The sequence below is a fragment of the Homarus americanus genome, unplaced genomic scaffold (genome assembly GCF_018991925.1).
Source record: "Homarus americanus isolate GMGI-L3 unplaced genomic scaffold, GMGI_Hamer_2.0 scaffold36734, whole genome shotgun sequence".
Lineage (NCBI taxonomy): Eukaryota > Metazoa > Arthropoda > Malacostraca > Decapoda > Nephropidae > Homarus > Homarus americanus.
This window is the reverse complement of record NW_024733126.1, coordinates 1,493,395-1,508,334: the sequence shown is the minus strand read 5'-3', so window position 1 is coordinate 1,508,334 and position 14,940 is coordinate 1,493,395. Positions and strand designations below refer to the sequence as shown.

The following is a 14,940-nucleotide window of genomic DNA, read 5'->3' as shown; positions in this document are numbered from 1 at the left end:
TGTGGATAGCAACGACTCATGGCAAGAAGTGAGATAGTCAAAGAGTTCGAAATAGTTGGTAGAGTTGGGAGAACAGTATAGGAAACAAAGAAAAATAGTCACAGTAGGTAGAGATATTTTGAGCCAGATGACATCATAAAGGGGAAGATTCAAGATCCGTGAGTCGAGCTATAGGTGTAAGTGTGTTGCAGTAGGCGCTTTTTTTTTTTTTTTTTAAGGTTAAGGTGGGGAATGGATGGAAGGCATGCTGGGGCTCAAGGCACAGCCAGACATGAGGAATTGAGAAGTCACAACATATAGTCGAGGAGGGAAAGGTTGGAAAAGAAGTTTAATGAGTTAAACAGAGGGGGACGACACCCCTTGTTTTACATATTACAGAGTTTGTTGGCTAACTAAGCTAACCTAGGATTTAGGATGAGGTTGCACAATGGTTACTTTAGTAGACAATGACTAGTTTGATTTTACAATTACAAGTTTATTAAAATCTTATACTGTATTACGTTATGGACTCACTAGATTGTGACTTGTTAAATGTGAACTTATATCATCTAAGTTTCAATCTAAGGTGGATCACTGTGACGGACATATATGGGTTGCGGGTTGGGTTGTTGTAGTGCGGGCAGACTCCGGGGACACCAGGCGTGGGGTCGCCCTCCGTTGATGTCTTCCCTGCGTAGGTGGTTTGGGCTGTGAGGGTCGTCCTGGAGCTTGTCCCAAACCTTCTTTCCTAGGCTATGGAACCTGACGTTGAGGGCCTCTGTTTTATTTCTTAGGTGGATGGTTTACACTGTCTCCTGGTAGAGTGGCGTTTGGCCACTTGCTGACCTCAAACACTTGTTTTGGAAGCTCTGCAGTTGTTGTAGTCTAGTCTTCCCGAGTGAGACGAGTGGTATATGTGGGTACTCCAACACAGGCCTCACCAGCGCCTTGTACAGGTGAACTTGTATCTTCTCAGTCATCAGTTCAAAAAGTTTTAATTTGGCTGCAGCGACTTTGGCTTTATTTAGTCTGTCCTTCACGTGGGAAATGATGCCCGTCCGAGAGATGATGAGGCCGAGCAACCTGCCTTGTTTAGAGTACTCAATCTCTTCGTCGTCGATCATCAATGGCGTCGGCTTGAATTTGGCTATAGGTATGACCTCGAATTTCGTTTTGTTTGTTTTTATTTTCCATTTATTTTCATACTCCGAGATACCCTCTATTGCCCGAGCAGTGAGTCGCGCCATCCTTGCCATGGACCTGTGGATCTGTGTTACATCGTCGGCATACATGACGTATTCGCTGCCGGCGATTGGGGGTGGCAGGTCAGCGGTGTAGAGCGTGTAAAGGGTTGGTGAGAGACAAGAGCCCTGAGGCACGCCGCTCGAGAGTGAGAATTCTTCTCCAAAATCTTCTTGCATCTTGATTTTGGCTCTGCGTTTCGTAATGAAGTTGCACAGCAGGCGCGTCAGGTTTTCGGGTAGCCCCAGTTGTGTGATCTTATACTACAGCCCTGCGTGCCAAACTTTGTCAAACGCCTTGCTGACGTCCCTCAGTACTATGTTGCACTGCAGGCGGGCAGTCATGGCATTGGCGATCTGCTCATAGGCCTGGGCTATGGCGGTGGATGTGTCTCGGTACTGGCGGAAGCCGAACTGGCGGGGATTATGCACGTCTTCGTCCTCCAGATACATCCGCAACCACTTGCTTACTATTTTTTCGAAGATTTTGGCAGGTACCTCTAGGAACGATATTGGTCGAAATTTTTCGACTTTATTTAGAGGCTTCCCTGCTTTTGGTATGAGGCGAATAACGGCGATTTTGAGCATCTTAGGGAAATATCCAGAGGCGAGGCAGGCGTTGCATATATGAGCAAGCCTCTCTATCATGTTGTCGGGGAGTTGAGCCAGGATCTTCTTGCTAATGTGGCTTTGCCCAGTTGATTTGTTTTTAAACTCATTTATGACGGCTGACACATCTGCAGGAGCTATGCACTCCGTCAGGTAGCTTCCGTCAGGTAGCTTCCGTCCACCAGTCTAGTGAAGTCAGTCCGTGGGAGCGGCTGAAGCAGGTGCTGATGGCCCTGCAACTGACCTAAGATATCCTCTTCAAACTCGCTGTTGAAGCCCTCGTTATCCTGTTCACTAATGGTAAAGTTCTTCCGTAAATATCGCCGATGTAGTTGTTCTTGGCTTTCTTCCTCGAATATTTTCACGTTGTTTTGGCCGAGCAGGTAAGGGGCCGTGCTAGAGGTGGAACCCATCAGTCGCTTGATTCCTTTCCAGAATGCAGCAGAATCGCGTTAATTGTTGGCTGTCTCCCACACCAAGGCGGCCCACTTTTGTTCATGTAGACGTTTGCTCTCGTGCTGGATGTCCGTCTGTAGCTCTCGGTACCGGTCTCTCAGCTCCTGCGTCCACCCGCGGATACTGGCTAGCTGTCTCACGTGATCATACTGGACACTGAGCTGCCTCAGCTGGTGACTAGTGTGAGGATGGGGAATGGTCCTGTGAGTGGTGGTCGGGATGTTGTTGTCCATCTCCGTCTTCACATCCGTGTACCATTGTTCGACCGCGTCGTCGATGTCATTGGGGCTGGCTTCTTCCAGGTTTCTACCCTGCTTGAGACTGAGAGACTCCTTGAAGGAGTCCCAGTCTACCCGTTTGAGGTTTGACCTGATGTTGGCGGGGATCATAATGGGATTGGATGAGAGCGTCACGACGACTGGCAGGTGATCGCTGGTACTGATGGGTCCGGCGGTAACGTGCCTGTTCAGGACGGCCTCGTTGTTAGAGAGGATTATGTCGGGTGTTGTGGCACTGGCACGTCTGATCAATGTCGGGAAATCTGGCCCGAGGTGTTGCAGTTTTCCCCTTCTGATGTTGTCATACAGCGCCACACCAAGTTGTTCTCATTACCGTGTCCGAGTATGGCGTGGCGCGCATTTAAGTCCCCTATGATGTATGTTGGTTTTCTGTGGCGTAGCAACTGGTTGAGGTCTTGTTCGGGTAAGTAAGGACGTCTGGGAGGTAGGTACATTGTGCATATGATAACAGGTCCCCTAGTTGTCTCCACCTGCACTCCCAGAACTAAATCCTCGAAGTCTGGCAACACTCTGTGACTCAACCGCGACACCATCGTTCAGCTCACCCGTTATGTTCCTCTGGTATACAGTGTAGCCAAAAATTTTCAGCTTACTTTCATCCTTTATGCCAGTACTGTTTAACAGAATAATGTCTGGGTCTAATTGATAGTATAAGTTAGACATAGACCTCCCTTAGAACGGAAGGAGGTGTAAAGGTTGTAGTTGGAGACTTGAAAAGATTTGGGTGAAGCTGCTTTGGACAGTTGAAGTTCGGAAAGTAGTAAGAGGTCGGGGGAAGAGGTTAATAGATGGTGCTCCACAGAAGGAAAATTGGATCTCAGGCCGCGAATGTTGGAAAAATGAAGTGTGAAAAATACCGATCCTCCAGCAACCGCGGTGGCATCAGTTGAGGCCCCAGTAGCTCGATGATGATCAGGTCGGCCCTGGGGTCCACAACCTTCCCGACCAGTGGGACCCACCCGAGAAGATCCAGCTTCAATATTAATATCAACTGACATAGGAGAATAAAATAGAATGAATAAAACAGATCAAGAATGAGTACGGTTATATTTGTGGTGTTGTCAATAGTAAGAGAGACAGTTGAGACCCTGCAATTGTGTGTAAATGAGGCAGAAAGATAGATAAGCAACCTGGGACTTGGTCACAATTTTCGTAATGCCATATGACAGCACGGTCTACCATTAGGCAATACATTATGCTTCCAATATCTTCCCAGGCGGTAGTACCTCCCTGTTTGGTAGCTGTCTACTACCTACTAGTAATAATGTTGGGGAGGTTAGGGCCAACTGCACCACGAATTCTTGACCCCGACTGTACCATCACATTTAATGTTGCTTCCCAAATAAACAAAATGGTCCATTTGTCCAAGTTCCCTGTTGCCTACTATAATTTGCATTTTTGGATTATTTCCATTTTGAAAACAACCAGTACTTTCGTCTTTACAGCAATAACTCTTAATCAATATTGTTCACCTTTTCCATTAACTTGTTATGCACTTTTTATAACACCACTTCACTATCAGTGATCATCTACATAGCTGTAGGTTATGTATATAAGCTACTGTGCCGAGTAGCAACCCTGTATATAAGCTACTGTGCCGAGTAGCAACCCTGTACATAAGCTACTGTGCCGAGTAGCATTTATATATATAATCACGTGGCAACACTGCACGTGTTATGTGGCAACATTGCCCCGAGGCTGCCATATGGCAAGGCATCTTCAGTCTGACTGTGTGAGCCGTGCATGGCACACGCGAGTCACCACTTGTATTTCTCTCATCCATAATAAACGGACTCAGTGTTACTCAGTGTTTCCCTAGCCATCACTGCATTCTTCAGGGCACACTAGTAACTTTCATGGCGCAGTGAGTAGGATCTGTGGACTTACAAAGTGTGTGTCTAGAGCTGAGTTGAGCATTGGCCTGTTTTTTGTGGTACCCACGGAGCACGCAGGCGTACACCCTTCTCGTGCGACATCCGGTGGGACACTGGTCTTGCCTCCGCCTCCGCCGGCCACCACGCTCCGCTCTGAGACACACACACACACGCACGCACGCACTCACTCACGGACAGAACAGTGGACCATATGCGTGATTTTTGCGCTGTTTATGTCATATATATGTGGTTCGAGCTGTTGAGGCGCCACTTTATATATTAAACAGTGCAGTCCACGCACTCACAAAGATGGGAGGTAAGAAGGGACAACGTCAAGATGGGAGACACGACTCCTCACCACCTTCTTCTCCACCGGGCGCACTCTCATCCTCCACCTCCAGTGACGGACATCGCCACAATTCTGAAGTGGATGGACGACCAGGACGAGAGATGCAGAGAGATGGAACTTCAGAGGGAGGAGACACGAACAGAGGAGGAAAAGTTGCGTTTTGAGGCGCTATTGGCGACCCTGGCGCTAACCCACCCTCCCTCACTTGCAGGTAGCGCGCTTCAAGGCGCCAGTACACTCCCTCCTCCACCACACCAGCGTCCTCCAGGTACTCTTGCTACCCCAACAGCTCCCAAGGCATCTGTTCAACCCCCACCCGCCCTCTCACCAGACGTCACGTTTCAGCTTTTTCGTGAGTGGAGGCGGCGTTGGACAGATTACTCCACGATGGTGGACCTTGACAGCATGCCTCCAAACAAACAGCTCATCCAACTGCGGATGTGTTTGTCGCTGGAGACCCAGAGAGTTTTGGAGCACACGTTGCACGTGCCTCCCGACTCTACCTCTTCAGTGACGGATGTGCTCGACCTTTTACAGGAGCATATTAAGGGTCGGAACAACGAGGCTTTGCGTCGCCGTGCCTTTACCAACTGCAAGCAGGCGGAGAACGAATCCTTTGACGACTTTTTTGTACGTTTGAGGAGTTTATCGGAGGAGATCGACGTCTGCAAGGCGCACAGCCGGGAATGTGAGGAAGCCTGGATCAAGCACGGGATCTTGACAGGTGTCAGGCACGAAGAGTTGATGCAGTGACTCATCCCCCTGGACGCTTCCTCCACACTCCAGGTGGTAGTGACTGAATGTCGGTCATACGAGGCCACCAAGTCCGCCACCTCTGCCTTACGGGCCCCACCTGCTGTGAGAGCTATCTCACAATACAAGAAGGATAAGAAGGCGGCCAACAACGCGAAGGCTGCCACACGTTCTTCCACGCCTCCGCCTAGTGCTTCCTGTGGCAGCTGTGGAAAGCAGCACAGCCCCAAGACTTGCCCGGCCGCCGACGCACTGTGTCGTGGATGTGACCGTAAGGGCCACTGGTCTAACACAGACAGGTGCCCTGCACGAGGCCACAAGTGTCAGGCCTGCGGTCGCTATGGACACTACGACAAGTGCTGCCGCCAACCCAAGCCCAAAAGCCCGAGACGAGGAGGACAGCAGCGCACTTCCCTCGGGGTGGTTCGCACGCAGCCCCCTCCAGATGGCCCACGCAGCCCCAAGCAGCAGCGGAGTCACATCAGGAGGGTGGAATCGACCACACGCCCCAGGGCTATCCCTTCCCCTACTATCCACGTCGCCGTCACACATGGTGATGTGTCGGGTCACATCGAGGTGATACCGGACACCGGCGCCGATACTACGGTGATTGGGTTGAAGCACCTCCAGAAACTGGGCCTCACCAAACGCGGCCTGGGACCACCGCCGCAGCTGCAGTACTACAATGCGGACGGTTCTCAGATGCCGGACGCTGTGGGCTCCTTTCAAGCAGAGATCACCTACGGCGACAGGTCGTGTCACGGATGGATCGACGTGCAGCCTACTCTCGCTACACCCTTGTTGTCGTGGGAGCACTGCAAGGAGTTAGGCGTGGTGCCCATAGACTTTCCCGAGCAGATCCCAGCTGCTCGTTACACCGCCAGCAGGGTGCGTGAGTCGACGAGCGACGCACCTGGCGCTGCCACACAGAGCTGCCCAGAACCCGCGTCCACTCCCTCCCCGCCTCCACCCAAGTCACGGCTGCTTCCTCTTCACAGCGAGACGTCTCCTTCAGCGGCAAGGGCCTACTTCCTGAAGGAGTACTCGGATGTGCTGGTGACGAAGGAGGCCCTACGGACCGCGCCACTGAAGGCTATGGCGGGTCCGCCTATGAGGATACACCTGCGGGAAGATGCACAGCCGTTTGCCATACACACTCCCCGGTTGATTCCTCTCGCCTTCAGGGATTCCGTCAAGAAGGAACTGGATTCCATGGTGGCCCAGGGTGTCATCGTACCCGTTGGTGACGACCCATCCCCTTGGTGCCACCCTCTAGTCGCTGTGGCTAAGACTAACGGTGGAGTGCGAATTAATACCGACTTGTCTAAGCTTAACAGCCAGGTGTCCCGTCCCGCCCACCCTTCACCCACACCTTTTGCAGCTATACGGAGTGTGGATCCGAAGGTACGGCACTTCTCGACGATGGACGCCCTCTGTGGTTACTGGCAGATCCCACTGAAGAAGGAGGATCAGCCACTGACCACTTTCATCACGCCTTACGGACGCTTCCGCTACTGCCGTGGCCCTATGGGATTCGCTGCTACGGGGGACGCCTTCTGTCTCCGTGGTGACATGGCACTTCAAGGCGTGACCAACTGCGTGAAGGTAGTGGACGACGTCCTCCTTTACGATGAGGACTACCTGACGCATCTTCGCCGCATCGACGAGGTACTGACCAGGTGTAGGACGCACGGCATCACTCTGAATGCCGAGAAGTTCGTCTTGGCCGCACCTGCAGTGTCTTTCTGTGGCTACCGACTCTCAAGGGATGGCATTGCTGCGGACCCGGAGAAAGTTCGCGCCATAGCGGACTTTGCGAAACCTGCCAACCTTACGGATCTCAGGTCTTTCATGGGCCTGGTGAACCACCTGGCAGAATTTTCCCCTGACGTCTACGCCGCTGCCGGGCCTCTCCGCCCCCTGATGAGCCCCAAGAGGACGTTCACGTGGACCCCTGACCACGACCTCGCCTTTCATAAGGTGAAGGAGGCCCTGTCAAGTCCACCTATCCTCGCTACTTTCGACCCAGCGCTCCCCACCGTCCTCCAGACAGACGCCTCGCGCCTGTACGGGGTTGGTTACGCCCTTCTCCAGGATCACGGTGGAGGAAAGTACCGGCTCGTACAGTGTGGCTCTCGCTTCCTCACCGATGCTGAGTCTCGCTACGCTACCATCGAGCTGGAGCTGCTGGCAGTGGTATGGGCCTTATCGAAGTGCAAGTTCTACTTGATTGGCCTACAGCACTTCGACCTCATCACAGACCACAGGCCCTTGGTCCCCATTCTTAACCACTATTCGCTGGACGCCATCGAGAATCCCCGCCTCCAGCGCCTGAAGGAGAAGATTTTGGCCTTCGTCTTCACCGCGGCTTGGCGCGCAGGTAAGGAGTTGTGCATCCCGGATGCCCTCTCCCGCTCCCCAGTCAGCCGCCCTACACCTGAAGACGAGATGCTCAGCACCGAGGCCGGTTTCTCCGTCAGCAACATCGTCACCTTGCAGGCCGTACAGTCCCTCGCCAGCACCCAGGCCTCAGTGTCGCCACCCAACAGCGATTTGGCCCTTGAGGAACTACGGACCGCGGCACGCGATGACCCCTCCTACACTCAGCTCTTGGAGAGTGTGAGGACTGGGTTCCCTCACGACCGTTTTGACCTCCACAACGCCCTACGCCCGTATTGGAAGATACGTGAGGACCTCTACGCAGATGGGGACCTCGTCCTGTACGGTGCCCGTGTGGTCGTCCCTGCAGCTCTCCGTCGTCGCGTTCTGACCCGGTTACACGACAGCCATCGTGGAGCAGAGGCCACCAAGCGCCGCGCAAGGCAGGCTGTGTACTGGCCCGGCATTGACGCGGATATCGTCAATACGGTCCGTGCCTGTGAGCCGTGCCAGATCGTGCAGCCCAGTCAACAGCAAGAGCCCCTCTTGTGCGACAACGAACCCACCATGCCCTTCGAGTCCGTGTCGGCTGATGTTTTCAGCACAGCTGGGAAACATTTCCTAGTTGTCGCCGACCGACTCTCTGGCTGGCCTGTGGTGGTAATCTGTGGCTCGGACACGACGTCCGCGGCCACCATTCGCCACTTCCGGCACCTCTTTCGTGACCTGGGCGTCCCCGTACGTCTGTGGACGGACGGTGGGCCACAGTTCACCAGCCGGGACTTCACAGGATTCCTGGAGCGTTGGGGAGTCCGCCACATCGTGTCAACACCCCACTACCCACAGTCAAACGGCCATGCTGAGGCTGCGGTCAAGACAGTCAAGCACCTTATCCTCAAGGTGGCCCCTTCAGGCAACATAGACTGTGAGGCGTTTGACAAAGGACTCCTGGAGTTACGTAATACTCCCACCCACACAGGGCGCTCCCCTGCCCAGATCCTGTATGGTCACCCTCTCCGCTCTTGCGTTCCTGCACACGCCAAGGCCTTTGTGAAGGAGTGGCAGACCAGAGCCGAGAGCTGCGACCGCCGCACCGCTTCACGTGCCCAGGACGCCAAGGCTCGGTATGACGACCGTGCCCGCCCTCTTCAGCCACTGGAGATTGGTGCCCTTGCCCGCGTCCAGGACCCGACGACGACACGTTGGGACAAGGTGGGCATAGTGATGGGCGTCGGCCGGTCGCGGGACTACAAGGTCAGGATGCCGAGCGGCCGTGTCTGGTGGAGGAACCGCCGCTTCCTCCGGCCAGTCCCACCCCCTGCTGCTGGCCCCCTGACCGAGGACGAGTCACCTACACCTCACGAGGATCCGCCCCACAGTGCACCTCGACGCTCGGAGCGACTTAGGACTAAGAAGTCCGCTCAAGACAAAGACTATGAGCGTGAGGGGGGAAGGAGATGTAGGTTATGTATATAAGCTACTGTGCCGAGTAGCAACCCTGTACATAAGCTACTGTGCCGAGTAGCATTTATATATATAATCACGTGGCAACACTGCACGTGTTATGTGGCAACATTGCCCCGAGGCTGCCATATGGCAAGGCAGCTTCAGTCTGACTGTGTGAGCCGTGCATGGCACACGCGAGTCACCACTTGTATTTCTCTCATCCATAATAAACGGACTCAGTGTTACTCAGTGTTTCCCTAGCCATCACTGCATTCTTCAGGGCACACTAGTAACTTTCAATAGCGTATATTTGACATTACTTTATCATTAACTTTTATTCCATCATTGTCACATAACTTATCTTATTAAAAATTCTGCCTGTCTAACTTTGAACCAATTAGTAAGTTCAATATGTACGAACACTGCATCTTTTTATTTAGAATTATATTATCTCCTTCAGTAATGCCTATTTTTACATCGAAAACCTCTCTAAGTTTATAGGCTTTTACCTAATCAAAAGTTTTTTCTATGACAACATAACAGAAATACAAATTTCTTTGGACCTCTAAAGCTCTTTCGCCCAAAATTCTCAAACTAAATATGCTATTTTTATTTCCGTTCCCCTTTCTAAATTCATTTTAATATTCAGATCTTCAGATAGAATAAATTTTATCCTACTTAAGTATTCGCCACCAGTTTTGACATCGATTGGGACATCTGTCTCTCTCTCTCTCTCTCCCTTTCTCTCTCTTGTTCGACTGGTTTATCAGATATGTTTGCATATTTCCATTAATATACTGTTTGATTTATATTCGATATAATACTATATTACTTAACCTTGTGGTTCCCAAAGTAGGGATGAATTATCCGATTGGGGTAATTTGACCATTTAGTGAGGTAATTAGGATATCAGCCAAGAATACTGAATATAGGAAAAAACAAGAAAAGCATAAATAAACAACATACTTGTGCAAGTCTGGTTACTACACTAGCACCATTCACCACCAAACCACGAATCTGACAGCTGACCGCAACAAAGTAACCGAATTTGTTTAATTGATAAACGTGTTAAAATCATTGGGATACAAAAATGGTAATTTTGGGTCGCCGGTGGTAGAGCGGTACCGCTCTTGCCTCGCAAGCAAGATGTCACGGGTTCGCTTCCCGGGCCGGTGGAAAGCTGTTTGGACACACTTCCTAGCCTCCCTTGGTCCCTGTTCACCTAGCAGTAAAGTAGGTACCTGTTGGAAATCTAAAAGTTGCGAATTCGTATTCAGGGAAAGTTGTTGGAGCTTCCAATAACTTACTGACAAAAACCTATGACCCTTCAGGCTTCTACGCCCTTAACTCATGAGACATAAAGGCAAGCATGACCTTAGCATGCTTCCCAGTTGGGCACTGTAAGCACTTCTGCGCTTCACCTTGCACAGGATGTAGGGGGGTGTCCAATAAACTAAAATTAAAAACAAAAATAGTAATTGGGGTTAATTTTTTCGAACCTTAATTCGAATTTGTTTCCCAAGAAACGCAGCAACAAATTCGTTTTCGCGAGGTCGACGCGGTGTGGGGAAGGAGAAGCAGACAGCCGATCGTCCTGTGCTGACCAGAGTAGCTGGACCCGAGGCAGAGAAACAGTTGGTCACCACTTCAGGTACCGAGGGCACAAAGAGGCGTAACCGTGTGGAGTAACCTATGGTTGGGTGCAGATATTACCGGCGACCCTGTTCATGAGTCTGATGTTGCCTTACGTGGTCGCAGTAGCTATGGCTGTCCTGGAGTAGTGTTTGACTTTGGGAGACTGGTGGAAGGGCCTGACGACTGCCAGAAATGGACTATCACGTCGAGAGGAGTAGACTGAAGAACCAGACGACTACCTAAGGGGACGTGTCCGTGTCTGGGTGGCTGTAGCGACTTGTACTGTCCAATTTTTTGTAAATGTTGTACAAAGTCTATATATGTGTTGTCATAGTGCTATTAAGTATATGTTTTGTTAAAAGTGAAGTGTTTTATCCTATCTTTGAATTTGAGCATGCTCAACTATGGCTATATAAACAGCTCCACTCGAACCTTCAAGTGAACACATATGATTATTATAGCAGCTTGTATTCTATATAGGGTGGTGTCTGACTGGTCCCGTTCATTGGCCTCAAATCATAACGGACGCTTTGGATACTGATTGGAAGAGCAATTATTTGGAGTAACACCTCACGTATTTTTTTTTTTTTACGGGCAATAGCCCACCCGGGCACAGGTAATGACCCACATCAGGGCCTGGGGGGCGAAAATATAATAAATAATAATTATAATAATAATAATAATATCTATTATTATTATTATTATTATTATTATTATTATTATTATTATTATTATTATTATAACTAATAAAATTATTAACAAATTAATACAAATAAAATTATAAAACTAATAAAAATAATAACCATAAAAAATACAAAATTTAACAAATAAATCATGAGTGAAAAATTATATAGATTCTCGTTGTTTTATTTCTGACCGTATTTTTATCAATATTTAACAATTACTCGGCAAACATTTGGTCAACTTCGCGTAGATAATGTGAAAGACTTCATTCATATAAGTATTCACATACTGATTATGACTAACACCGATTGAAATTAAGTATAGAAAACGTATCTACAACTCAGCTCCGTCATTACAAGATTACAATACAATAATCCATAAATATTTATGCTACTACTGCAACATTGCCAGATGTAGATGGAAGTTACCACAGGGGTGTACTGTAGTATGTAACTCATTAACGTGATTGTTCAGTACGTATACTCATACTTTACAAGAAAAATTTATTAAAAACAAATCATATCATTGTATCTATTAAGGATACCAAATTTCTCGAGCGGCTTCAAGAGCCATGAATATTTGTAAGTAAAATAAAGGATATCGTTGACTCTGAGGAGAAACAGACAGCTAACGATCACTCGGTAGTATTTTCTTTCGTTCGCTATTATACTCAACTCTTAGCTTTTGGATATAATGAGTTAATAATTCTAAATTTTTTCGACAATATACAGTAAAATAATAATAGTAATATTGATAGATATGTGTGGTGCATTTTTTAGTGTAGGTTTATCATATATTTGGGTCAGTTAGGTAATTTGTCTATGGATAAATGCTCATAAGTAATTTTGAAATGCATGACAATTTTCAGGAACACATCAATTTATTAAACAGAGGGGGGAAGTCTGTATCATTTTTGGTGATTAACATTTTTCCATTAAGGGATGATGGCTGAAGTGCAAAGAATCAGTCTAAATAGTCTGAATAGAACAGGAGGAAGCTCATGAATGGATTTTTAAGAAGAAATTATGAAATCCTGCATTGGTCTCGAGCCTTTTCAATTCTTAAAGCATCCTCATTTAATTTTTTGCATTTTTTTTAATTCGGTGGACTGAAATTCCAAGTGTCTCCAGATGTGATGAATCATTCGTTCATCCTCCTTCAGGATTGGTTGAGAAACAAAAGTCTAACAGTATATTGTCATTACAACCTATCTTGTAAGATTTTAAACTGATGCCCAACGGCTTCATATAAATAGATAAATAAATACTCTGAAGAACTCGGGCATTCCACTGAATATCACATTTCACTATTTTGGTTAAAATGCCCAACACGGCACAATAAACCCAGGAGGTCATAAGTATGGGCAATAAATGCCAAAAACACTAATTAATTATTAAACTCACTTGCGATCTTGCTGTAAGACAAGTAAATACCGATTAAAAAAAATAAATATTTGTTCGATTTACGAGATGTATAACTTGAGTGCATAAACCGATATGAGACAACCATGGAGGATAATAAATAGATTTGACAAATATATTACCATACTCATCTGAAAACTTCATATGAATTAAGTTGCCTCGAAATTCGTTGACATACATTTTGGAAGCACAGAGGCACCAAAAAACAAAAGCGGTAGCTTGTACATAAGATACTGTAAGAACAAAGAAGAATGTTTATCGAGTGCATATAATATATATATATTTTTTTATTATATTCGCATTCATCTACTGTAAGTCCATTCTTATATCTAGTTATTACATTCGCGTTTCACACACACACACACTGGAATACAAGAGAGGTAATAAGCTCCAAAATAAGGATCGAAAACAACGATTATATTATCGAACTCTGAAGATTTCGCTGTGATATTTCACAAGCACAGACACATAAACGGACGTCCGTTTTCTTCATTTTTTTCCGCAAAAATGGCAGCTCTTAATAAATATTGTCAACATTACGATTTTTTTTATTTTTTTAGAAGTGTTCAATGAAAATCATGTCTTTTCTTTTAAAGTTAAGGCTGGAGTGGAATGATTGGGTAAGCAAATAATGGAGTTAACAGGCATCAGGGAATTGAATAAAGTTGAAACATAAAAACAATAACTGCCAATAAGTGAGCATTTCCTATGGAGATTTGCAGTTCTTAAGCCCTGCCGCGCATGACTATGAATTAACCATTCGACTTGGGAAATCTTCAACTGGACTCTGAAACTATTTGACGACTAAGCAATGGAGATTGAAGATAATGGCGGCACAGAAGTGCCGCCATTATCAAACTTCCTATGAAAATCATCAAGTAACATATTCCCATTCCTTGCCTTAATTACAACGTATTTAGTGTCAAAGTAATCACACAAATTTCAAGCTGAAAAAAAATAATATCGTCCACAATGAGCCACAACAAGTTCTCACAAAACTCTATAGAACATAAAGTTATTTATTTCTGGAGTGATGACTTGCATGAAATCAGAAGATGAAAAATGGCCAACTACTCAACTATCTGAGCATGTTGTTAACTCACCAGACCTATAAAGATGCAGAAGAGCTGGACAACGTCAGTGTAGGCAACGGAGTAGAGTCCGCCGAAGAGTGTGTAGACCACAGCGATAGCAGCCGACACCACGATGGAAACAGTGTTAGACATGTCCAGGATTACAGCCAGTGTAGACCCTGGAGGGGAGGGGGGGGGGTATTTATAGAGAACTATGAGTAAGAGGTTAGTATCAAGTTAATCAAAGAGTACTCATAGTTATAATGGGCTACTTGGCTAATGAATAACTGAGTATTTGATATTCCAATAGTTATCGCAACTGCTTACAATGGTGAATGATTGAGTACCTGGCAGTGAATGAGGTTTAGGCAGGATGATGAAGGATTGAATACTGTAACTAACATTAGTGAGGAGAGATTATTATTATCCTTGTATTATTTGGGGAAAATGCGTCTGGCTTGCAAGAATTAATATTATATACACATATACAAGATATTCTATACTTAAAATGTTTTCTTTGAAAAAGAACCAAAGATGAAATATATATGTAACATGTGTATTTATGCAAAAAAACAACAACAACAGCATACAGTATGAGGGAGGACTTCGAGAATCGAGGATGTCGACTCCTTAGGTTCCCAGACAGAGACACCCAACCAGTAAGTGTTACGTGCTCAAGGGGACCTGGGAGTGACTGCATATTGGTTGAGGCTCTCAGGCCATCAAGTCACTTCTCACATCG

General features: G+C 47.3%; 1 protein-coding gene across 2 annotated transcripts in view; it reads right to left on the bottom strand.

Annotated features, from left to right (window-relative positions):
- LOC121869300 (high-affinity choline transporter 1-like) overlaps window positions 1-14,940 on the bottom strand; it is a 317,712-nt gene that overhangs the window by 142,460 nt on the left and 160,312 nt on the right. For both annotated transcript variants that reach the window (XM_042370545.1, XM_042370547.1), the window contains exon 6: window positions 14,229-14,377. In XM_042370545.1, coding sequence (XP_042226479.1) covers window positions 14,229-14,377 — 149 coding nt within the window. The remainder of the gene's footprint in view (window positions 1-14,228; window positions 14,378-14,940) is intronic.